At 44.0% G+C, this 24,499-nt stretch overlaps 1 protein-coding gene across 1 annotated transcript; it reads right to left on the reverse strand.

Moving 5' to 3' along the window:
- Nucleotides 1-1,750: 1,750 nt before the first annotated feature.
- DDX20 (DEAD-box helicase 20) lies at nt 1,751-22,538 on the reverse strand. The gene is made up of 11 exons (XM_063450814.1): nt 22,346-22,538; nt 16,197-16,291; nt 15,929-16,097; nt 10,505-10,619; nt 10,273-10,415; nt 10,038-10,176; nt 7,899-7,957; nt 6,870-6,952; nt 6,214-6,319; nt 5,205-5,306; nt 1,751-3,909 (listed from the first exon to the last, which is right to left on the reverse strand). The coding sequence occupies exons 1-11, from the start codon at nt 22,527-22,529 to the stop codon at nt 2,573-2,575; spliced, it is 2,532 nt and encodes an 843-aa protein (XP_063306884.1). The 5' UTR covers nt 22,530-22,538; the 3' UTR covers nt 1,751-2,572.
- Between the last annotated feature and the right edge of the window lie 1,961 nt (nt 22,539-24,499).

The following is a 24,499-nucleotide window of genomic DNA, read 5'->3' on the forward strand; positions in this document are numbered from 1 at the left end:
GAAAGTGCAACAGTGTAATGTTTTTGTGTAACATGCACCATTTTTCTCACATTTCTTCATTAGATTCCAGGGTCCAATCACATATGCATGTATTTTGTTCATGGGATAATCTAAAGATAGGCACAAAGAGTATACATGTCATACCGTGAACCTGGATTTTGTTAGTGTTATGTGCATCCTTTTTTTCTTTAACCCATTATCGATGTTACATGCCATCCTAAAAATAGTGTGCTTTAACGCTTTAGGACAGCATGGAATGACCCTGCTAGGACCAGGGAGACCTAGGAATTGATACTTTGAGCTCTCCTCTATCAGCTGGGGCCATATTTAGTGACCCCAGAGTTATAGATGTCTGAGCTGTATGCAGCACTCAAATAGCAACTGTAAATAGTAAAGGACAGCCAATAGCGTAATAAAGTAAAAACAGAGACTTTAATGCTTATAATTGCACTTACAAGAGGGCAGCCAATTCAAGCTTGTCTCCACCCAAAGTGGACATGCAACAGTATACTGCAAAAGGTTAGGTGGAACAGCAAACCGCAACCCAGCAAAAGGGACAAAAAGGGGGGTGGGGCAGTAAAACCAAATAAAAGTCCCACATACCTATTGTCTGCCTAAAAGCAAGGGGGTCTAACCAGGTTAATTTATAAAAGTGGCAATTTTTAGTGAAATCTGCACTTTTTGCAGAAATTAATTTATCCTAGACATATGAGGCATTTAACAATCAGGACTGAAATGTGAATCTACTTTGATTTATTTCATTAGGCCCTTGATGTATAAAACATTATTATAAGCAAAACAGAAAAAATAAATTAAGGGTTATTTATTTTCCCACCATATTTTTCATACTTTATTTATAATTGATGTTGTGGTAGGTATACATAATGGGCAAAAAAAAGCCATTTGTTTGCTTAAAAAAAAAAAAAAATATTACGTATAAGTGCACTACAGGCACCTAGACCAATGAAGTTACCTGGCTGCCACGTCCCCCCATTTTAACCTGCAACTGAAAATACTGCCTTACTGTGAACGGCAATGCTTTCTTTGCAGAGTTAAGCTGTCTTTAGTGACCATCATACTGACAGCCACTATTATTATTATTATTTTATTTATTCACATAGTGCCAGCAAAATTCCATAGCGCTGTACATTGGGTAGAGACGATTCTGTGAAGTAGAGTGAACTCTGCTATATCAATCAGATGGTCTCAGTGGGGTCTTGGTTTCCTAAAAGGTAACTAGGGCACTACAGCGTTAGAAATACATGTTTGTATTCTTAACGCAATAGTGTTCCTTCAAATTACGATGGAACAACCACATAGCACACACTAGGTTTTGGTTTATTTCCTCCATGCTTACGGGGTTTATACTTTGACAAAAGGGCTAATGGTGTGAAAATAACTCATAAGGTATATTAGCATATGGCAATAGATGATATTAGATGATAATAGATAAAAAAATAAATAAAAAAAATATGCATGCAGAGTGGTTTTCACATCTTTCCCATTGACATTCCATGTAATCTCGTATCATACCAAATTAATGTGCACTACTTAACTACAAAATATATCTTGGAATCTTAAACTGTATATGTAAATATCGCCTTACTAAAGAATCAAAGATATATTTTTTCACAATTAAGTTCCTGAATAATAATAAATAAATAAAAAAGCTTATGTGAAACACATGAGGACATCAAAATAAGGGACATAAAAAAATTAAAAAAAAAATGTTTATTCACAAATTCTTATGTCATTACAATGTTTAGAGCCTTAATATGTGTCAAAATGAAATCTACCCTGTATTACATGTAATCAACATTATAGATGTACAAGACAGGAAAAGTCCTCCTTCCAACTGCATTAAAAGACAAAAACTGGATACTGTCAGCTTGAAACTTAATACCGGAGGAGCATGCTTAACACAGTTACAGTTATGTTTTTTTTTTTTATTTCTGCATATGTGGTTTTGCCTAATAATTCTAATTTATTTCACTGAACAGCAGTATACAATATATATTCACAAAGCATTTTTGCTGTATTTGAAAATGTACATTACTTTCATGTAAACATTTTGGAAATTAAGATTTCAGTGTTGCGAACATATCGATGTAAATCTGTGCAGTTTATGGGGAATGCCTTAAATCATAGCACTACACTGAAATAGTCCACGGAAGTCAAATAATTGTTCTACAAAGTTATTATGCATTGTCGGACTAAATTAGGTTTTATAAAATCATCATGCAACATATTAAAATAATGCGGAGTATATCCACACATTTCCAGTTATGGACAGCTTCTTCTCACCTCACTCAGCCATTTTACTATAGAAAAATAAGAGATCAATTTTTTGAACATTTTTTTTTTGTTAGAACAGGTTAGGGGAACTGAAACACATCCCAAAATTGGAATGGTTTATTCCAGATATTTTTGTTTTCCTGTAAGCACATGAAATATCAGAATATTTCATGATACTGGCATATGGATAGTATATAGTAAGGGGTATTTAAGGCAATGGAAAATATATTTCCTCAAATAGAAATGTATGCTTGCTCATGTAGAGGAAAAGGGCACGTTATGGTTTTAGCATCTCATGGAGGTACACGGAGTGCATGTGATATGCAGACATCCAGTTAGACCGCTTGTAGACATTGCGATAGTAAGAACTGGATAGGGCAGAGTGGTATGTCTGCCAGGCTTGGTAATAAGAACGCCAGTAGTCAGCATAGCTCATATTGCCATAAGGGAAGCCATTAGGATTCCTGTAATCTAACTTGTATAGATCATCTCGCCCATCTTGGCAGAGTTCTCTTCTGGACAGGTGGGCTGCTTGTCTATTTCTTTTCTTTGACTTTCTAGATTTGCCGACAACGACCTCCTCTTCTAGTTGCGTTTCAACCAAGCTTGCCTCCTCGATCGGATCCACTGATGCCGATGACAGACTTGTGTTTGAGTTACACACAGCAGTGTGCACTACACTTCTAGAAGAGACATCTGGGTCTGAGGATCTCTCCTGCTTGTGTGTTTGATCTAAATCTAGACTGCTTTCTTCACTCTCAGATGAAGAAATTGAAAAGCTGTCATCTTCACTTTCACTGTAAGAATTTTCACTTAGGTTAGATTTTTCTGTCATATTTATGGTTTCTTCCATCTTTGCTTCATGGTCAATTTCTTTTCCTGGGTCTTCCAAAATGTGATTATCATGTGAGTCACCAGGGCCTGTATAAATTCGGATGATTTCCACATGTTTTTCAAGGCCTTCCTTAATAAATTGCTCATAGTCTTCAACCAACTCAGCAAATGAAGAAGTGCAAACAACAGGACGTTTGAATGAAGCCAAGCTGGGAATTTTGGGAAAAGAGTACTGCGATTGTTCTGGATGTGTTTTGTTTTCAACCTTTTCTGTTGGTCTCTTTATTTTGTCTTCAACCTTTTCTGATGGTCTCTTTATTTTGTCTTCAACCTTTTCTGATGGTCTCTTTATTTTGTCTTCAACCTTTTCTGATGGTCTCTTTATTTTGTCTTCAACCTTTTCTGATGGTCTCTTTATTTTGTCTTCAACCTTTTCTGATGGTCTCTTTATTTTGTCTTCAACCTTTTCTGATGGTCTCTTTATTTTGTCAGTGTTGTCTGGTTCCTTAGGGAGATTAACAGGATCAACTTTTTTCCATCCAGGTGGGCTTCCTTTTTCTGTAGACCTTTTTTTGGTCACTTTTTTTACTTTTGGCTGTGTCACTTTGATGGGGTTTTTCTCTGCCTGGATTTCTAGGAAAGAACTGCTGCTCAGTACTGAAGACTTGACAATGTCAATCTCTTGGGTTTTAGAAGCAAATTCTTCAGACAAGGATTTTACAGCAGTGACCTCAACATCCCAGTTACAGGTTTCTTCCATTAAACCTTCTGGAATAGGATCTGTACATGAAAGACAAACACTGGTAAATATATGATAATCTTTGTGCTGAAGGAATCATTAAAATGACAATTTCACTTTCCATAATAATTACTTTTATTCTCTTTGTATATACTTGCTTGATGTGTGTTTTCAGCAACATTCTTAGACTATTTCCCACAACTGTTAATGAGGGTTTTACAAACACCATGTTAATTTCTAGCAGTTCTGCTGATTACAATCATTAATTCGATGGTTTTAAGACAATGTAGTCAGTCAAGACCTGAATTGCTTTTCCTTCATACTTTTCGATTGCAACTGGTCACCAACCTTCAAGAAATGAGTTGTGTTAAACACTAAATCGGTATTATCCCAAAAGTAATTTAAAAATTTGAAAGGTTCCTTTAAAATGCTTACACTATCTCAAGCAATGAGCATATCATTCCCAGATATTATTAAGCAAATGCTAACTTTCTCTCCAACACTGTCAAATATACCATGTTACTGGATATGTTGCACTACCCATTCATCTGTTCCCTCCTATCAAATTGGCCCTGCTTGGAAAGAGCACTGACATATCCCGTGGCATGCTGCATGTTCCCATCGACACCAACATGCGGTCAGTGATATGTTACCACATTACTATATTGCTCTGGCAAAATGTGAAATAGCTCCCCAGATGAATGATCATAGCAGCTGTTTGTTATCTAAAAAGACAAATGCTGCTTTAAGTTGAATATTTATTGAATGGAATGAGTTTTTAAATATGATCTGAAAATAGCAAATTACCTTTATACTCACCTACCGTACCTCCTCACTGTATGTCGCAAGATCAATTCAAACATATAAAATGGGCAGGTATATGTAGCCATGAATGGAATACACTACTGAGAGTTTACAGATACCCTGTGTCTATACTATCAGCCTTTCAGTTACAGTATACATCTATGAAATCTTATGTTGACATAGTATTTTGATATTTCTGAAATATTCTTCCTTTTAAAAATCTAGAAGCTTATTTCATTGCTTAAGAAAATAAAGTCAAATAAACATTTCAATTCGTTGCGAGCTCTGACATTTATTTATTTTTTAGACAATGTACCAGATCAGTAAAATATCTTGTGATCTCCTTGCTGAGACATGAGCTAGAGGAAAAGTAGCTTTAGTTCTAGCACTTATGGTCATTTGAAGAAAGCCAAAGAAAATAAGAAGTATGAGTTTATCATTCATATAGAATGTACTTAACTAATTTCTTGGAATGTTCTTATTCAGCAACTTTATATCAAAAATAAAAAAACATATGGGATAAAATGTATACCAGGTAAAGTGAGGAGGTGAAGATTGCATTTCTGAGCAATAGCCAGCATTAAATTCTCTTCTTCTCCTCGACAGCAGTAAGTGACAGACAAACCATAGGTACCTGAAAAAAAAATTGATATATATATTTGCACATTTTTTGAAAAATAAAATAAAAATTAGGTTGTTACAAAAATTTGCATTTATTTTACAGAGATCACCAAAGTTGGCAGAGATTAACAGGATATTAATGGTACTAAAAAAAGGCGCATCAGGATCAACAAAAGACATTGGTGTTCTTTAAAAAAAAAAAAAAAAATAATATTTGACATATAAAAGTACCTAAAAAAATGATATATATATATATATATATATATATATAATTTGAAACAAACACCAAATCACATATATATTCTACAACATGGATATGCCCTTGAAGACCTTGTACAAGTCACAGGGAAGCTATGCTTCTGTTTCATGTGACAGGGTGAGGAGAGGCATACAAACACAGCAACAACTCATGTATGTTGAAGCTATAGATTAAAGGGGCTGGGGACCGGGAGTTCCTAGCACCATAGTAATAATAACAAAGTGTTAACCAGGAAAGTTATATTCAGATATTCTCTGGTTTCCAAGTATCTCCTGGGGATGTTACTTTTGTCTAACATCCAGGGAATGTTACTATAACTGAGCATGCATATAGATTTAACCATCAGTCAGATATTTTGTAGGCTTTCATGCTTCATTATAATTTTATTTGGTAAGCACAATGCCCAGTAGCACACACTACTGCTGAAGTTGAGCCCATTTAAAATAATAAAAAATAAAAATAAAAAGATTTTTAGCTTCTATACTTATTGTACTAATCTATTACATGTTTTTCTAATGCTGGCTGCAGAATATTCACAAAGCAGAGAATGTTAGACATTAGTCAACCCATGATCATTCTGGATGACCATGTCACGAGCCCAATATATTGGAGCAGGAAGAAAACAATTAAATAGTATATGCCCTATCTAACTCTGTTTTACCATAACGACCAGCTCGTCCAATGCGGTGCATGTAGGTCTCCCAGTCTTGTGGTACATCCAGATTAATAACCAAGTTTACTTTCTCTGCATCAATCCCACGTGAAGTCTTTACAAGATCAAAAGGGAGTAAGAAGAGACAGAAGGTGAGTAAATAGACAACAAATTCAAGATATAATTTCATGAACATGAACCAGACTATTAAATGTTCCTGTTGATGGCTTTACAAATCACCATTTATATGCCCATACACCGTTTGCTACAAGAAATGTTATGGTTATTCTTTTAAGTTAATCCACTTGTCAGACAGAGTTAACAACTGACTAAGATTTTAGAATAACAGAGTTGGGAAATGTCTCCAATTCAGGTATTTTAAGCAATGCTTTGTAACAGTAGGCTGTGGTCTACTGAACCATAGGGTCATAACTAACAAAAAGGCAGAATTTGACAACAACCAATTATCTGCTTCGGAGAAAACAACAAAACTTGCTTCTCCAAAACAATCATTTCAGGCACTCACATTTGTTATATTACTGTACATTTAAATGTTCAATAGAAATGTCGAACTATCAGGTAGATTCACTTCAAACGTCCATTATAATATTTTCCCTATGGCTATCTCAAAGATACATATATACTATAGGCTGTCAGCTACTTACAAGATCGGTTGAAATTAGGACACGGCAATGAAACTGCTTTAGTTTGGACATAGCATCCAGTCTCTGGTTTTGATTCATACTACCTGAAAACAAAGAGATAATTTCAAAATCACTCAACTTTTGTGAACAGTTAGGAGGTACAATGGTTTGAGAGGTTCTGTCTAGAGCTTGTAAGCAGTATCACTGCCTGTATGTTATCTAATCAAATGAATATTCCAGAAGCATAAAACACATCAGCTGGCTTTATCTGCCTCCACTCTGTCATTTGACAGTTTAGAAATGTGTCAATATCAATAGAAATCTGCACTTTTATTTTTGGCCAGGGAGGTTTTCTTCCTCAGAGAGCTAAAGGAAGGGACAGGCACATTCGGGTAAAAGCATTGTAAAGCCATGATCCTGAGTGAGCGCACACTCTTAGCTTCTCAATGAGAAGACTGATTTGTCATTTCCCTGCCACAGACTGTAAAGGGGGAGGCTGCAGACAAAGAAAATACCCAATAAAAAATACACACACATTTCTAGGGGCATATATAGTAAATAGTTAATTTTTTAAAATGTAAAAAATGGCACCAAGGTAGTTCTGACTGTTTTACTTGCTATCCCCTCTTGGCAGGATGTCCTTTAGTACTGAACCACGGATATCAGATAGGCAGTGATCGCCTACTTAATGGATTTTGTGTTCTCATAGATCTATCAATAGGAATCTGTGTACAGCTTTGAAGTATGTATTCATGTAACTTTACCATCAACATGCAACCCAGATCTTGACAAAGAAGTATTACAATGCAAGTCCAGGTGCTCCAATTTAAAATCTATATAATAAACATCAAGGACAAAATGTCCCATAGAACATACACATATTAAATGCAAAGCACAATTACCATTACACTTATTTTTAATCAAGAAAAACAGTAAATACTTAAAAATCATAAAGTAAAAAAAAAAAAAAAACACTCCGCTTATAAAAATTATACAAATATCTGGAATACTAGCTGATGTACTATATCAACTCAAGATACGTTTACTTACCAGAGATACAAACAGAAGGAAAGCCTTTAGAAGTCAGAATATCAGCCAAGTGTTGAGCCCTAGTGAGATATATTAAAATACCAACTTGTTAAAATAATTTTCTGCAGATAGTCACCAAAGAGTGATGATAATGATAGTACATGAACATTTAAGTTAGTGTGGGGACTGGTTAAAAGACTACTCTGGGACATCCCATGACAACAGACTATCTGGGGCACAGCATTCATCATTTGGGGTGCCAATATACAGGTGCCATTAAGGAAGCAGAACGTGCAATCTTTGGTAATTATATCTTAAGTTAAAGGACCACTATAGGCACCCAGACCACTTCAGCTCAATAAAGTGGTCTGGGTGCCAGGTCCCTCTAGCTTTAACCGTGCAGCTGAAAACATAGCAGTTTCAGAGAAACTGTTATGTTTAACTGAGGGTTAATCCAGCCTCTAGTGGCTGTCTCACTGACAGCCGCTAGAGGCACTTTCACGATTCTCACTGTGAAAATCACAGTGAGATGACGCTGGACGTCCATAGGAAAGCATTGAGTAATTGACCATGCGGATCTGACATCGGCAAGGAGTGGAGAGTTCCAAAGTACAGAGGGAGCCCGGCTCTAGAGAAAGGTAAGTGGCTGAAGAGGTTTTAACCCATTCAGCCCAGCGGGAGAGGGGCCCTGAGGGTGGGGGGGACCTAATGACCCTATAGTGCCAGGAAAACGAGTCATAAATACGAACTGACGGTCATCTCCTATGACACCTCTACTACGAAATAGAGCCTTTCTACCTGGGATGAGGGCAAGAGACTTTAGAGGGCTAGAATATGCATGGATACAGAGGATATACCAGCTATACAACAACAACTCCATAATCGCTTTTAATGACCTCAAAACTATAACAAATTCAGACTATTTCCAATACTTACAAGCCAGGAGCTTTACCCAACAAACCCACATTAGGAAGGCGGCCCGTACCCCAATGACGTTCTTTGAGAAACGCTGAATTGTATCAAAAGGGCCTTATCACCACACTCTATTAACACCTATGCACTACCACGACAGATTGGGGCAGTTTACACTATACAGACTACTATACAGACCAATCGGAGGAAGCCTTGGGGGAGGTGCTTGAGGGCATAGACTGGCAGGACATCTGGAAAGCAAATGGTAAAACTTCAATATGTGCAACTATGCAAGAGCAGGCATACAAAACGATGTACAGATGGTACACCACCCCTGTCAAGTTGTATCACATGAGAAAAGTCCCTACGGACCTCTGTTGAAGGCTATGTGGGTCATGAGGCACATACAAACACATGTGGTGGGAGTGCCCACAGGTACACGTGGGGGAACTAACCGCAGACATCTTCTATAAACCAGTCACCCTAGACCCCTGGGGTTTCCTGTTGTCTAGACAGGTTGACGGGTGGACCAGAGCAGAACAGAACAGAAATTACTCCATTCAATCACTCTAGCAGCCCATAGAGCCTTTGCGCAGACATGGTTGCACCCGGAAGTCCCAACCTTGGATTTACTAATGACAAAACTTAAAGGACCACTATAGTGCCCTGGCACTATGTAGTCCTTGGGTCCCCCCACCCTCATGGCCCCCCTCCCGCTGGACTGAAGGGGTTAAAACCACATCTGCCACTTACCTATCTCCAGCGCCAGGCTCTTTTGGCGCTGGAGAACTCTCCTCCTCCTGCCGACGTCAGCACCGACTGCGCATGCGCGGGAAGAGCCATACGCATTCAAAACGCCCATAGGAAAGCATTACTCAATGCTTTCCTATAGACATCAGCGTCTTCTCATTGTGATTTTCACAGTGAGAATCACGGAAGCGGCCTCTAGTGGCTTAAGTCCTGCTTCATTTTCGGGTAAAAGGACACTTTGAATCTGGAAAAAAGCTCCCATGCTCTCCCCTCACTTGCACAACAAGAAAAGAATAGCCACTGTTTAATGATATGTTTACATTGGTAGAATCTTACAGGTAAGAGGTATGTTCTAAACAATTCCAAAGTACAATTTCAATCAGTTAAGTAGCATTCATTATTTTATCATATGTTGGCACTAGGCTTTTCTGCAGCAAGTTCTTTTTAGTGTTAACCCTGGGATTGAAGACTGCACTTTTCCAACAGAATATAGGATACCTGCTGTGAAAGTTGGAAAACACCAAAGCTTGATTGAAAGGAACTCTGCTGAACAACTCTTGCAAATGCTGCACCTTTTCTTCAAATATTTTATGAGGCAGGGGGTTTGAATTAACCACTTTGTAATACTGCTTCAGGCCTGCATTGAGAGGAAAAAAATAAATACATTGAGCTTGGGAAATTGGTAGAGATAAAGCAGTAAAACACAATCTAAAATTTGGTTCACAATATTTACCAAGCAGACTGGGGTCCGACACATTCAACCTGACAAATGTTGGCTCCCTCATGTATCTTGTAAGTGCTTTTGCCAAGGATTCAGGGTAAGTAGCTGAAACAGCCAGCATTTGCTTGTTGGCAGGAAGAGAAGAATATATCCAGCTTATGTAAATAAAAATAACATGTTACAAGAATGTACTGGGCATTAACATAACAAATTTCCAACATATGGTTAATGTGTATTTACTTACTTAATTTGATCCTGGAAGCTCCCTTCTTCCAAAAGCTTATCAGCTTCATCAAGAATGAAAAGGCGGATGCTGGCTGTGTTAAGATAACCAATTTCTATTAACTGCTTTATTCGGCCTGCAAATAAAGGCAATGTTCATGTAAGAAAATGCTGGCAATTAAATCGGGCAACGAAATAGAATCTATGGTTTGAGACAGAATTTCCAAGCTTATCATAAGGCAGAAGTTATTTTTTTAACATTATTTTTATCAGATAACAGTACCATGCCAAGTTCAGCATTCCAGCCATTAATAAACAGACTGGAAAAAAACAATCTAGGGCTATTAATGTTGTTATTATTGATATATCTTGCAAAAAGTAGAATTGTATGTTTAAAAAAACAATCTGCGCAATACAAATGAAGGGTAGAGCAAGACTAGAGCTGCTCACACCCAATTGTCATAAATACTGAGAGCTGGTAGTACTCCGCTCATGGTGGGCAGTGAAATTACAATTTTGGAAAGAGGGATAGGTTGATCTGGATTAGAGGATTTAAGAGAATGAACACTCATTTGTGGATGCAATGGCTGAACTGCACCTGTCTTCACAAATATGACTTGTCAGCCTAACATTTTACACGCATAATATGATAACACATTATTCCTAAATTTGATGGGTCGCTGCATTTGAAACATCCCATGACAACATTGGACTACCTGGGGTACAGCATTCATCATTTGGGTTGCCAATATACAAATACCATTAAGGAAGCAGAATGTGCAATCTTTGGCAATTATATCTTTTAAGTTAAGCATTTACTGGTAATTTTGTCTACACTGTTACACTTTTCTAAAGACAAATTTGACATCGTGTGAAGTTCCCTTTAATATACAAAATCCAAGAAACTTACACCCTACGCTTCTACAAAGCCTAGTGCAGAGGTAGGCAACCTACGGCACTCGAGGTGCCTTTGCACGGCACTCAAGGCTGCTAGAGCCAAACAGGCTCTGGCCTATCAGGAGTCCCAGTAAAACTTCAGATATCTGCTAATCCGGAAAGGTGGTGAAGGACAATCCTCAATTTATGCATTGCAGCACGTAGAGGAAGTGATCTCAGATCACTTCCTCCCAGCACTTATGAATGGGAATCCACACAGTAGTAGAGCAGCACGCAGTTGCAGCTCCTGTCTTTGACATGTACCTGGCCGGCCTGGTCCCCACTGGAACCCAGGGAAGTCACCCACACTGCTAGATATACACAGAAATGCAGAATAACCCTTCCCACCATACAAATAATACGGACAGCCCACACACAAACATACGCACAATCCGAACAAACGCAACACCACTAACAATCCACATACATGCACACAACCCCACATGCAGCCTCTCACATGCAATACCCCAAACAGCCCCCACACACTACCAAACACACAATGTGACATATCCATCCACACACACAATTCCACAAGCAGCCCCCATACACAGCTTACATTCATATGTATCATACACAATACCATAAACTACTCATGAACATATACAATATAATAGCTCATATACGCAGGGCCGTCTTTAACGCGGGGCAAATGGGGCAGCTGCACCGTGAGCCCCGCTGGCCTCAACTATTTCTCACCCCCCGGCCGGTAATCCGCACACTAAGGAGGCCCACCGGCTGGCCCATGCACAAGGGGCCACCCGGTGGGCTTCTGTCAGCAGGGGTCTGGTCGCGCGTTGAGGCGCTTTAACAGCGCGAGTGGACCCCTTGATTTTCGGCAGCAGGCTGGGAGGAAGGGACGGCCATGCATCACTTCCTCCCACAAAGAGAGGAGCGCGCGGGAAAGAAGAGTAGGCAGAGTGGAGGGGGGCTGGCCAAGAGAGCCAGACTCCCAACTCCCAACACCTTCAGCCACCAGCAGGAAAGGTAGGAAACTGGAGGGTGGGTTTTAAAGTGGAAATTTTGTGTGTGGGTGTGTCAGTATTTGTATGTCTGTGTGTCTGTGTTTGTCAGTATATCGGTGTGGGTGTGTGTGTGTGTGTCAGTATATCGGTGTGTGTGTCAGTATATCGGTATGTGTCAGTATATCGGTGTGTGTGTGTGTGTCAGTATATCGGTGTGTGTGTGTGTGTCAGTATATCGGTGTGTGTGTATGTCAGCATGTCTGTGTGTGTCAGCATGTCTGTGTGTGTGTGTCAGCATGTCTGTGTGTGTCAGCGTTGGGGTGGAGGACGTGATTGCACGCCTGGGGAGGAGGGAGGGGGGACAGGGTCCAGTGGGCCCCAAGCAAATGCTTTGCCCAGGGTCCAGTCAATATTAAAGACGGCCCTGCATATACGCACATATACAACGATATACAACGTACAAGCAGAATACGGCAGCATACATACCTCAATTTAAAAAAAAATAGGACCGCACGCTACGGGACATCACAATCCTATATCGGCACGGTGCTGCTAAAAGGTTGCCTACCCCTGGCCTAGTGCATAAACTGTAGTTGGGTATTAAAGGTATACACTATTCACCATCTCCAGCATGCAATTTATCATCCGAACTGCAGATAATTAAGATTGTGGCTAGTATCACAGTAAAACCTACATTGGTGAGTTCAAGCTATCCATACATGCAGAAGTAAAAAAAATATAATTTGCATTTTTTATAACTAATTATAAAAGATTGTTTTTTTCCAGGCACAGTAACTTTTTTAAAGGGGCACACAAACGCTCTAAACACCAGATCTCATTATTCTCAACATACACACAAAAAAATGGTCTTTCCTCAACATACATAGCCTGATCATGGCAGTTGAACAGATAATGCAAGAATTACACTTCTCCATCAATCCAACCCTTGACAGTAACAAAACGAGTGTGTTGTGGGCAGATCTGCATGCTATTCAGTTTATTTAAAAGTAAAGAAACAGTTTATAAATACATTTAAAAAAAAACTTTGTCAGCTTGGTGACAACATGTACTGTGACCATTTTAGTGATAAGAAGAAAGCATGCGATGAAAAGCAAAATAACATCCTGGTTTATTTATTAATGCACAATATCAAATGCAGAATGTTTGATTCAAATAAATTTAAATGTAAAATTTAAAAAATGTGTTATCTCCATTCTTTCATCTCCTACTTACAAGGGGACTTTGGGAAACAAATAATAAAAATACTTCTATACTTTTCTATAACAAAGTTGATAGCAAGCACGTGGCTCGCATTAATGAGGGGGAAAAAGCTGTCAAAAAAGTGAAGAGAGGCCACAAAGAAGTTTAATTTTATTGAGTGCTTCTTGGTCAGTGTTTTGCCCTTAACAAAGGCAAGACATCTGTTTCAGAGTGTATGATTTGTTGCAGGGATTCCATCCATAAACCCTGCAAGCTGTCTGGCAGTTTATGGGAAATATACACCTCTCCAATTCAAATCAATTGGAGGATTAGGGTTTTCTGAGATAACTCTGTCATGTATGATTACTGTAAACCAAGGAAGACCCCAAGAGTAGCTTTCAGTGTCTTCATTACACATTATCCATATTGCATGGTGCCTATTTAAAGGAACACTCAAAGCACCATAACACCTCCTGTGCCCAGGTTCAGGGGTTAAACCGTTAATGAATGGTTTAACTCCAAAGTATTGGAGTCAGTGCCTGCCCCCATACTTCCATTTCAGACTGTGGGTTCAATCAGTAAGGCTCAGACAGGGGCACCGCTAATGGGCTTAGAGCATCAGCTGTCATTTTAGGTCTATAAGAAGCTCACCATTCACAAAACGGAGTGAAAAAGCTACCATTTGTAAATAGAAAGCTACTGACGCCCCAATCTGAAGCTTCCAAATTAAAGCCTTGGATTAAAACAGAAGTATGGGGGCAGAACTGATAGGCACCGGATTCAAGATTGTTTTTTATTTTATTTTATTTTTTTAAACTGTCTGATGACGTTGTTATTGGTGCTCATGATGTTCCTTTAAGTTTCTGCCTTTTACAGATTACAATCACTATACTTGTACATAAGATGGATTTCAGACTACTCTGTGTGCAGGAATATGCAGTAGAACACTATAAGGATCATCTTAACTGATAATCCATCTATTTTCTACAATTTGGTTCTATTGCACAATTATCCGAACACAGTTTGAAGCAGTAAGAGACAATACTTACAAAAATAAGTTATTGTTGATTTCAAAGTCTTTACCTTATCATAAACTATGCGTTTAAAACAAATCATGTTAAGAACTACAAAGAGAAAAGTGACCTAGATGGGCACTAAAAATGGCAGTTTGAATATTACTATGTATAACACCCTGTTGTTAAATGGTATATTTGTTTCTATAATGATAAAATGTACACATTTCCAACTTTGGGATTTTTTCCTCAAATGTAGTACTTTTTCTTTTTTTTTTAGTTAAAGGACCACTAGAGTGCCAGGAAAACATACTCGTTTTCCTGGCACTTTAGTGCCCTGAGGGTGCCCCCAACCTCATGGCCCCCCTCCCGCCGGGCTGATGTTGGAGGAAGGGGTTAAATTCTTACCTTTCTCCAGCGTCGGGCTCCCTCGGCGCTGGGGACTCTCCTCCTCCTTTGGATGTCATCGGCTGAATGCGCAGCAAGAACCGCGCGCGCAGTCAGTCCATAGGAAAGCATTCTCAATGCTTTCCTATGGACGCTGGCGTCTTCTCACTGTGAAAATCACAGTGAGAAGCGCGGAAGCGCCTCTCGCGGCTGTCAATGAGACAGCCACTAGAGGCTGGATTAACCCTAATGTAAACATAGAAGTTCTCTGAAACTGCTATGTTTACAGCAGGCAGGGTTAACCCTAGAGGGACCTGGCACCCAGACCACTTCATTAAGCTGAAGTGGTCTGGGTGCCTATAGTGGTCCTTTAACCCCTTAAGGACACATGACATGTGTGACATGTCATGATTCCCTTTTAATCCAGAAGTTTGGTCCTTAAGGGGTTAAAACAAGGATGTGCATCAGACAAATATTTGTCTAAAGGGTTACTTGACACACCAAAAAAAACCTGTGTTTTAATAAAACAAGTTTTTTGGTCAGATTTACCCTCACTGTCCTTGCCTCCATACCCCATAAAAAAAGAATAAAGCTAAACATTACCAGTAATCCAAGGCAAAGTTCTCCTGGTAGCCCAACCCTCCTCCAGTGACATTCCTCCCACTCGTTGGAAGGAGAGTGATGTAAATTAGACAGGGGCAAGAGGGGGGTCTTGGCCATGCCATCATTGGTCTGTCACCAGAAATTATTCCAAGAAATACTTACATTAGCAATCACTAGTCATTACATCCCATGAATCATGTTACATAACACAATAACTATTGTGTTTTCAGGAGTAGTTATAATAGTATAATTAAATAAAAAAATTGAGAAAGCGTTTAAAAAGAGTTCTAGAAATGTTGAATCTTATTTTTCAACAAACTTGTCAGTGTATGTTAAACTCATTACCAGGAGAGCCAACTGCAATGTGGCACTTCTTGAGCCTTGTTTTATCCAGTGGCAGTGGAGTACCCCCTATAAAGACATGGCATTGAAGACCTTCCATGCGACTTCCAATAGAAGTTATCACTGCGTGGATCTGAACTGCAATTTCTCTCGTGGGTGCCAACACCAATATCTACAAGGACAGAATGACATTAAATTCTATTCAGTCACAGCAAGACATACAATAAAATGATTGGCAGTTTTGGAGGTCATAGCACATATAACATTATACCTGAGTTGTTAAGTTTTCTAGGATCAAAGAATCTAGTGCAACTGTAGAGAACACGCATGTTTTTCCTGTCCCAGACTTGGCTTGTACAATTAAATCTGAAAATAGTTATAAAAACAATTGTTATAACTATTATAATCATCTCACACTAGCATCTGGTAAAAATTATATATTCTACAATTCTTAAAGAAACACTATAGTCACCTAAATTACTTTAGCTAAATAAAGCAGTTTTAGTGTATAGATCAGTGATGGCGAACCTATGGCACGCGTGCCACAGGTGGCACGCCGGGCCCTCTCTGTGGGCACGCGGCCACAGGTCCGCCATCACTGCAGAGTAGGCACCTGCCTGCCCGAAACGGCAGGCGCCTACTCTGCTTCCGGTTCGGGAGGCAGGGGGAAGGATCTGTGATGCTGATCCCCTGTCCTCCCGCGATGCTGTGTGGAGCGTTGCCGAGCGTTACCATGGCAACGCTCCACACAGCATCGCACGGGAGGACAGGGGATCAGCATCACAGATCCCTCCCCTGCCTCCCGAACCGGAAGCACTGCCTGCCACCACCGGACCACCAGGGATGACGGTACCACCACCGGACCACCAGGGATGGCTGTGTCCCCCCCCCACTTCATTAAAGGTAAGAAGGAGGGAGGGGGGGATACTGACACACAGCACCCCTACCCCCCCAGAAGTACCCTTACACCCCCAGCACCACCCCTAGCCCCCACAGCACCCCCCAGAAGTACCCTTACCCCCACAGCACCACCCCACCCCCCCCAGAAGTACCCTTACCCCCCCAGCACCACCCCTATCTCCCCAGCACCACCCCTAGCCCCCACAGCACCCCCCCAGAAGTACCCTTACCCCCCACAGCACCACCCCACCCCCCCAGAAGTACCCTTACCCCCCAGCACCACCCCTATCTGCCCAGCACCACCCCTACCCCCCCAGAAGTACCCTTACCCCCCACAGCACCACCCCTATCTCCCCAGCAGCACCCCACCCCCCCAGCAGCACCCTACCCCCCAGAAGTACCCTTACCCCCCCAACACCACCCCACCCCAACAGCAGCACCCTACCCCCCCAGAAAAGTACCCCTACCACCCCAGCAGTACCCCTACCCCGCACACACAGTACCCCTACCCAAACACATACCCCTACCCACACACAGTACCCCTACCCCCCCACGCAGTACCCCTACCCCCCCACGCAGTACCCCTACCCCCCCACGCAGTACCCCTACCCCCCCACGCAGTACCCCTACCCCCCCACGCAGTACCCCTACCCCCCCACGCAGTACCCCTACCCCCCCACGCAGTACCCCTAACCCCCACACAGTACCCCTACCCCTCAGCAGTACCCCTACTTCCCAGCAGTACCCCTACCCCCCACACACAGTACCCCTACCCCTCAGCAGTACCCCTACTTCCCAGCAGTACCCCTACCCCCCACACACAGTACCCCTAGCCCCCCCCACAGCACCCCTACCCCCCACACACAGTATCTCTACCCCGCCAGCAGTATCCCTACCCCCCACACAGTACCCCTACCCCCCACACAGTACCCCTACCCCCCACACAGCACAGCACCCGTCTCACACGCACATACAGCACCCGTCTCACACGCACATACAGCACCCGTCTCACACGCACATACAGCACCCGTCTCACACGCACATACAGCACCCGTCTCACACGCACATACAGCACCCGTCTCACACGCACATACAGCACCCGTCTCACACGCACATACAGCACCCGTCTCACACGCACATACAGCACCCGTCTCACACGCACATACAGCACCCCTCTCACACGCACATACAGCACCCCTCTCACACGCACATACAGCACCCCTCTCACACGCACATACAGCACCCCTCTCACACGCACATACAGCACCCCTCTCACACGCACATACAGCACCCCTCTCACACGCACATACAGCACCCCTCTCACACGCACATACAGCACCCCTCTCACACGCACATACAGCACCCCTCTCACACGCACATACAGCACCCCTCTCACACGCACATACAGCACCCCTCTCACACGCACATACAGCACCCCTCTCACACGCACATACAGCACCCCTCTCACACGCACATACAGCACCCCTCTCACACGCACATACAGCACCCCTCTCACACGCACATACAGCACCCCTCTCACACGCACATACAGCACCCCTCTCACACGCACATACAGCACCCCTCTCACACGCACATACAGCACCCCTCTCACACGCACATACAGCACCCCTCTCACACGCACATACAGCACCCCTCTCACACGCACATACAGCACCCCTCTCACACGCACATACAGCACCCCTCTCACACGCACATACAGCACCCCTCTCACACGCACATACAGCACCCCTCTCACACGCACATACAGCACCCCTCTCACACACACATACAGCACCCCTCTCACACACACATACAGCACCCCTCTCACACACACATACAGCACCCCTCTCACACACACATACAGCACCCCTCTCACACACACATACAGCACCCCCCCAAACACACACACAGCACCCCCCAAACACACACACAGCACCCCCCCAAACACACACACAGCACCCCCCCAAACACACACACAGCACCCCCCCAAACACACACACAGCACCCCCCCAAACACACACACAGCACCCCCCCAAACACACACACAGCACCCCCCCCAAACACACACACAGCACCCCCCACACACACACAGCACCCCCACACACTTACACAACACCCCTCACACACTTACACAGCACCCCTCACACACTTACACAGCACCCCTCACACACTTACACAGCACCCCTCACACACTTACACAGCACCCCTCACACACTTACACAGCACCCCTCATACACTTACACAGCACCCCTCATACACTTACACAGCACCCCTCATACACTTACACAGCACCCCTCATACACTTACACAGCACCCCTCATACACTTACACAGCACCCCTCATACACTTACACAGCACCCCTCATACACTTACACAGCACCCCTCATACACTTACACAGCACCCCTCATACACACACACAGCACCCCTCATACACACACACAGCACCCCTCATACACACACACAGCACCCCTCATACACACACACAGCACCCCTCATACACACACACAGCACCCCTCATACACACACAAAGCACCCCTCATACACACACAAAGCACCCCTCACATACAACACACACACACACACACACACGCACCTCCCCTCCACACACACGCAATTGCCGTGTTGGCACTTTAAGGAAAAAAAAGTTGGCATGTATTGCGGTTTGGGCACTCGGGCTCAAAAAGGTTCGCCATCACTGGTATAGATCATTCCCCTGCAATTTCACTGCTCAATTCACTGTCATTTAGGAGTTAAATCACTTTGTTTCTGTTTATGCAGCCCTAGCCACACCTCCCCTGGCTATGATTGACAGAGCCTGCATGAAAAAAAAAACTGGTTTCACTTTCAAACAGATGTAATTTACCTTAAATAATTGTATCTCAATCTCTTAATTGAACTTTAATCACATACAGGAGGCTCTTGCAGGGTCTAGCAAGCTATGAACATAGCAGGGGATAAGAAAATCTTAATTAAACAGAACTTGCAATAAAGAAAGCCTAAATAGGGCTCTCTTTACAGGAAGTGTTTATGGAAGGCTGTGCAAGTCACATGCAGGGAGGTGTGACTAGGGTTCATAAACAAAGGGATTTAACTCCTAAATGGCAGAGGATTGAGCAGTGAGGCTGCAGGGGCATGTTCTATACACCAAAACTGATTCATTAAGCTAAAGTTGTTCAGGTGACTATAGTGTCCCTTTAAATCACTGTTAATCATGGCTTTGACAAACATAAGAAATGTATTACTTTATGAAAACAAGCATCAAGCAGAAAAAAAATCTAATTTAACTTATTTCACTTATTACAGATATTTAAATAAACCCCCCTGTCCTCATTAAATCTAGGCATACTTTCCTCTGGTATAGCAGTCTCTCTCCCCCCACCGGTATGACAGTCTCTCTCTCTCCCCCCCCTGGTATGACAGTCTCTCTCTCTCCGGTATGACAGTCTCTCTCTCTCTCTCTCCCCCCCCGGTATGACAGTCTCTCTCTCTCTCTCTCCCCCCGGTATGACAGTCTCTCTCTCTCTCTCTCTCCCCCCGGTATGACAGTCTCTCTCTCTCTCCCCCCGGTATGACAGTCTCTCTCTCTCCCCCCACCGGTATGACAGTCTCTCTCTCTCTCCCCCCACCGGTATGACAGTCTCTCTCTCTCTCCCCCACCGGTATGACAGTCTCTCTCTCTCCCCCCACCGGTATGACAGTCTCTCTCTCTCCCCCCACCGGTATGACAGTCTCTCTCTCTCCCCCCCTGGTATGACAGTCTCTCTCTCCGGTATGACAGTCTCTCTCTCTCCCCCCGGTATGACAGTCTCTCTCTCTCTCTCCCCCCCGGTATGACAGTCTCTCTCTCTCCCCCCCCGGTATGACAGTCTCTCTCTCTCTCTCCCCCCCGGTATGACAGTCTCTCTCTCTCTCTCCCCCCCCGGTATGACAGTCTCTCTCTCTCCCCCCCGGTATGACAGTCTCTCTCTCTCTCCCCCCGGTATGACAGTCTCTCTCTCTCTCTCCCCCCCGGTATGACAGTCTCTCTCTCTCTCTCCCCCCCGGTATGACAGTCTCTCTCTCTCTCCCCCCCAGTATGACAGTCTCTCTCTCTCTCCCCCCCGGTATGACAGTCTCTCTCTCTCTCTCCCCCCGGTATGACAGTCTCTCTCTCTCTCTCCCCCCCGGTATGACAGTCTCTCTCTCTCTCCCCCCCGGTATGACAGTCTCTCTCTCTCCCCCCCGGTATGACAGTCTCTCTCTCTCCCCCCCGGTATGACAGTCTCTCTCTCTCTCCCCCCCGGTATGACAGTCTCTCTCTCTCTCCCCCCCCCCGGTATGACAGTCTCTCTCTCTCCCCCCCGGTATGACAGTCTCTCTCTCTCCCCCCCGGTATGACAGTCTCTCTCTCTCTCCCCCCGTATGACAGTCTCTCTCTCTCTCCCCCCGTATGACAGTCTCTCTCTCTCTCCCCCCGTATGACAGTCTCTCTCTCTCTCTCCCCGTATGACAGTCTCTCTCTCTCTCTCTCTCCCCCCCGGTATGACAGTCTCTCTCTCTCTCTCCCCTGTATGACAGTCTCTCTCTCTCTCCCCCCCGTATGACAGTCTCTCTCTCTCTCCCCCCCCGTATGACAGTCTCTCTCTCTCTCCCCCCCCGTATGACAGTCTCTCTCTCTCTCCCCCCCCAGTATGACAGTCTCTCCCCCCCCCGTATGACAGTCTCTCTCTCTCTCCCCCCTGGTATGACAGTCTCTCTCTCTCTCCCCCCTGGTATGACAGTCTCTCTCCCCCCTGGTATGACAGTCTCTCTCCCCCCGTATGACAGTCTCTCTCCCCCCGTATGACAGTCTCTCTCTCTCTCTCCCCCCCGGTATGACAGTCTCTCTCTCTCTCTCCCCCATATGACAGTCTCTCTCTCTCTCCCCCCCCGTATGAAAGTCTCTCTCTCTCTCTCCCCCCGTATGACAGTCTCTCTCTCTCTCCCCCCCGTATGACAGTCTCTCTCTCTCTCCCCCCCCAGTATGACAGTCTCTCCCCCCCCCCCCGTATGACAGTCTCTCTCTCTCCCCCCTGGTATGACAGTCTCTCTCCCCCCGGTATGACAGTCTCTCTCCCCCCGGTATGACAGTCTCTCTCCCCCCGGTATGACAGTCTCTCTCCCCCCGGTATGACAGTCTCTCTCCCCCCGGTATGACAGTCTCTCTCCCCCCGGTATGACAGTCTCTCTCCCCCCGGTATGACAGTCTCTCTCTCTCTCTCTCCCCCGGTATGACAGTCTCTCTCTCTCTCTCTCCCCCGGTATGACAGTCTCTCTCTCTCTCTCTCCCCCGGTATGACAGTCTCTCTCTCTCTCTCTCTCTCTCTCTCTCTCTCTCTCCACCCCCCGGTGTGACAGTCTCTCTCTCCCGATATGACGGTATGACAGTCTCTCTCTCTCTCTCCCCCGGTATGACAGTCTCTCTCCCCCGGTATGACAGTCTCTCTCCCCCGGTATGACAGTCTCTCTCTCCCATACTCCGGTGTGTTGTCCGCTCTCACCTAGGCCGCACCTCCCTAGCGGTATGGCCTTGCTCTGGATCGGGGACGGCCTGCTAAACCCCGCGGCCTCCAGTCCCTCCAGCACGGGCCGAGATAGGAGCAGCGAGTTGAAGTCCGGAGCTTCCCCGGGTCCTTGCAGCACATCGCCGGTCCGAGGCCGAGCTCCCAGCGTGTGCGCCGCCATCTTCCCGTCACCAAGGAGATGCCGGGACAACAAGCAAAACTTTATTGTTCACTAACAGAGTAACAAAGCCGAACCTGCTGCGGGCTCAGTGTGTAGACTGGGCGCCGGCACGGTCAGCAGCTCGCACAGCTTACACCACTGTCTGTCACTGCGGGCAAGATGTGACGGACTACACTCCACAGAATGCTCAGCCAGCGACACTGTTAGCTGAGCATCATGGGACTGAGCCTGTCCATCCCAGCTCACAGACAGACAGAGCACAGTATTAAGCTATCATTAGCCTTACTGACACAGGCTGAGCGACAATGGACCAGGGCTATTCAATAATAATCAAAATAGCTGATTTGGAGACTTTTTACATTTTTAGCTACTTTGGATTAAGATCTGAAATCCTAACAATTGACACTAGTGAGAAACCCTGGTAAAGTAACCTGTCCCTTCTGAGCATTTCATAAAGATAGAAGAAGAATATTTATGTAAAGCTCTTACTGTCTGTGTTTGATGAGACAAAGTATATGTAGAGCATCAAAGGCTGTCATCACTTCAAATGGTTCTTTACAAGAAGAATTATGAATGTGGAATTCTTTACCTTAAGGGGTTACTTTGACAGAATGTGTATTATTATTATTATATTATTTATAGAGCGCCGTCAAATTCGCAGCGCTTTACAATGGGTGGACGAACAGACATGTAGTTGTAAGGACTAGAGATGTCCCGAATAGTTCCTGGCGAACATAGCTTGTTTGCGTTTGCCACGGACGGCGAACATAGCTTGTTCGCGTTTGCCACGGACGGCGAACATATGCGATGTTCGGTCCGCCCCCTATTTGTCTTCATTGAGTAAACTTTGACCCTGTACCTCACAGTCAGCAGACACATTCCAGCCAATCAGCAGCAGACCCTCCCACCTCCTGGACAGCATCCATTTTAGATTCATTCGGAAGCTGCATTCTTTTTTTTTTTTTTTATTCTTTTTTGTATTTTTTTTTTTACAGAAGTTTGTTATATTTGAGCATGCTAGGCTGAACGTGCGCATATCATGGCTAGTTGCACTGAGGGTATGTGTATATAGCAGTACATTGTTGTGAAAGATGGCTGTCATGTTTAGGGTGTAGCTTGCACGTTATCAACTGTGTATTTATATCAGCAGCTCCACCACTAGTTATAAATCAAATCAGTGTGAGTCGCCCCATGAGATGAGACTAGTAAATAACATAATACATGAACGGTTAAGTTAAAGGCATGTAAGGAACTACAACAATAAACTCTTTAGGAGGTGAAATAATGACATGTTTAAACGCTTGCTACTTTACGATTAGTTAATGTGCAGAGAGCAGTTCATGTGATCAAAGGCATGGTGTGGAGGATCGGCTATAGTGGGACATGCTTGGCAGGCTGCTGTTTACTGCTTGTGCTCATCCGATCCCTTCTGGGCACCAGGTGCAGACCCTGCGAGCCCCTCATACCTGGAACAACAAAGGCAAGTCTTTGGCTGAGTGCCGGGTTCGCGGCTTATGGTGGTGGAAGCTTGTTTTGTCGGGTGGTCGGATCTGTCCCGGTGGTGCTTCACGTCCGGTGCGGGATTGTGGTGGCTTAAGGTGGAGGCGAGTGCTTGACGTGGGGCAGGCTCTGCATTTCTGTTTGTGCCTCCGGTCCCGTCTTCAACGCCTTTTGCGTTGGTGGATTTTAATGGGGACTGCTTCGCTTAGCTGTGGTGGAGCTTGTTGGGGCTGTGGTGGAGCTTGTTGGGGCTTCCTGCTTGTTATTTGCTTCCAAAATTGATTAAAGAGTCTATGCAGCTTAGACTTAATATCCTGCCATGCTTTTCTGGTACCAGGAGGACACGCGGCTGCCGCCATATTGGGAGAGTCACAGATGAGTATGTCAGCCTGGGCGGCTGTGCTCTGTGCGCCCATTAGCTCCAGACAGCCTCTCAGGGGTGGACCGGGATAACCCCCACCGGCCTGAGG

This window comes from Pelobates fuscus, chromosome 1, assembly GCF_036172605.1.
Source record: "Pelobates fuscus isolate aPelFus1 chromosome 1, aPelFus1.pri, whole genome shotgun sequence".
In the NCBI taxonomy this organism is placed as follows: Eukaryota; Metazoa; Chordata; class Amphibia; order Anura; family Pelobatidae; genus Pelobates; species Pelobates fuscus.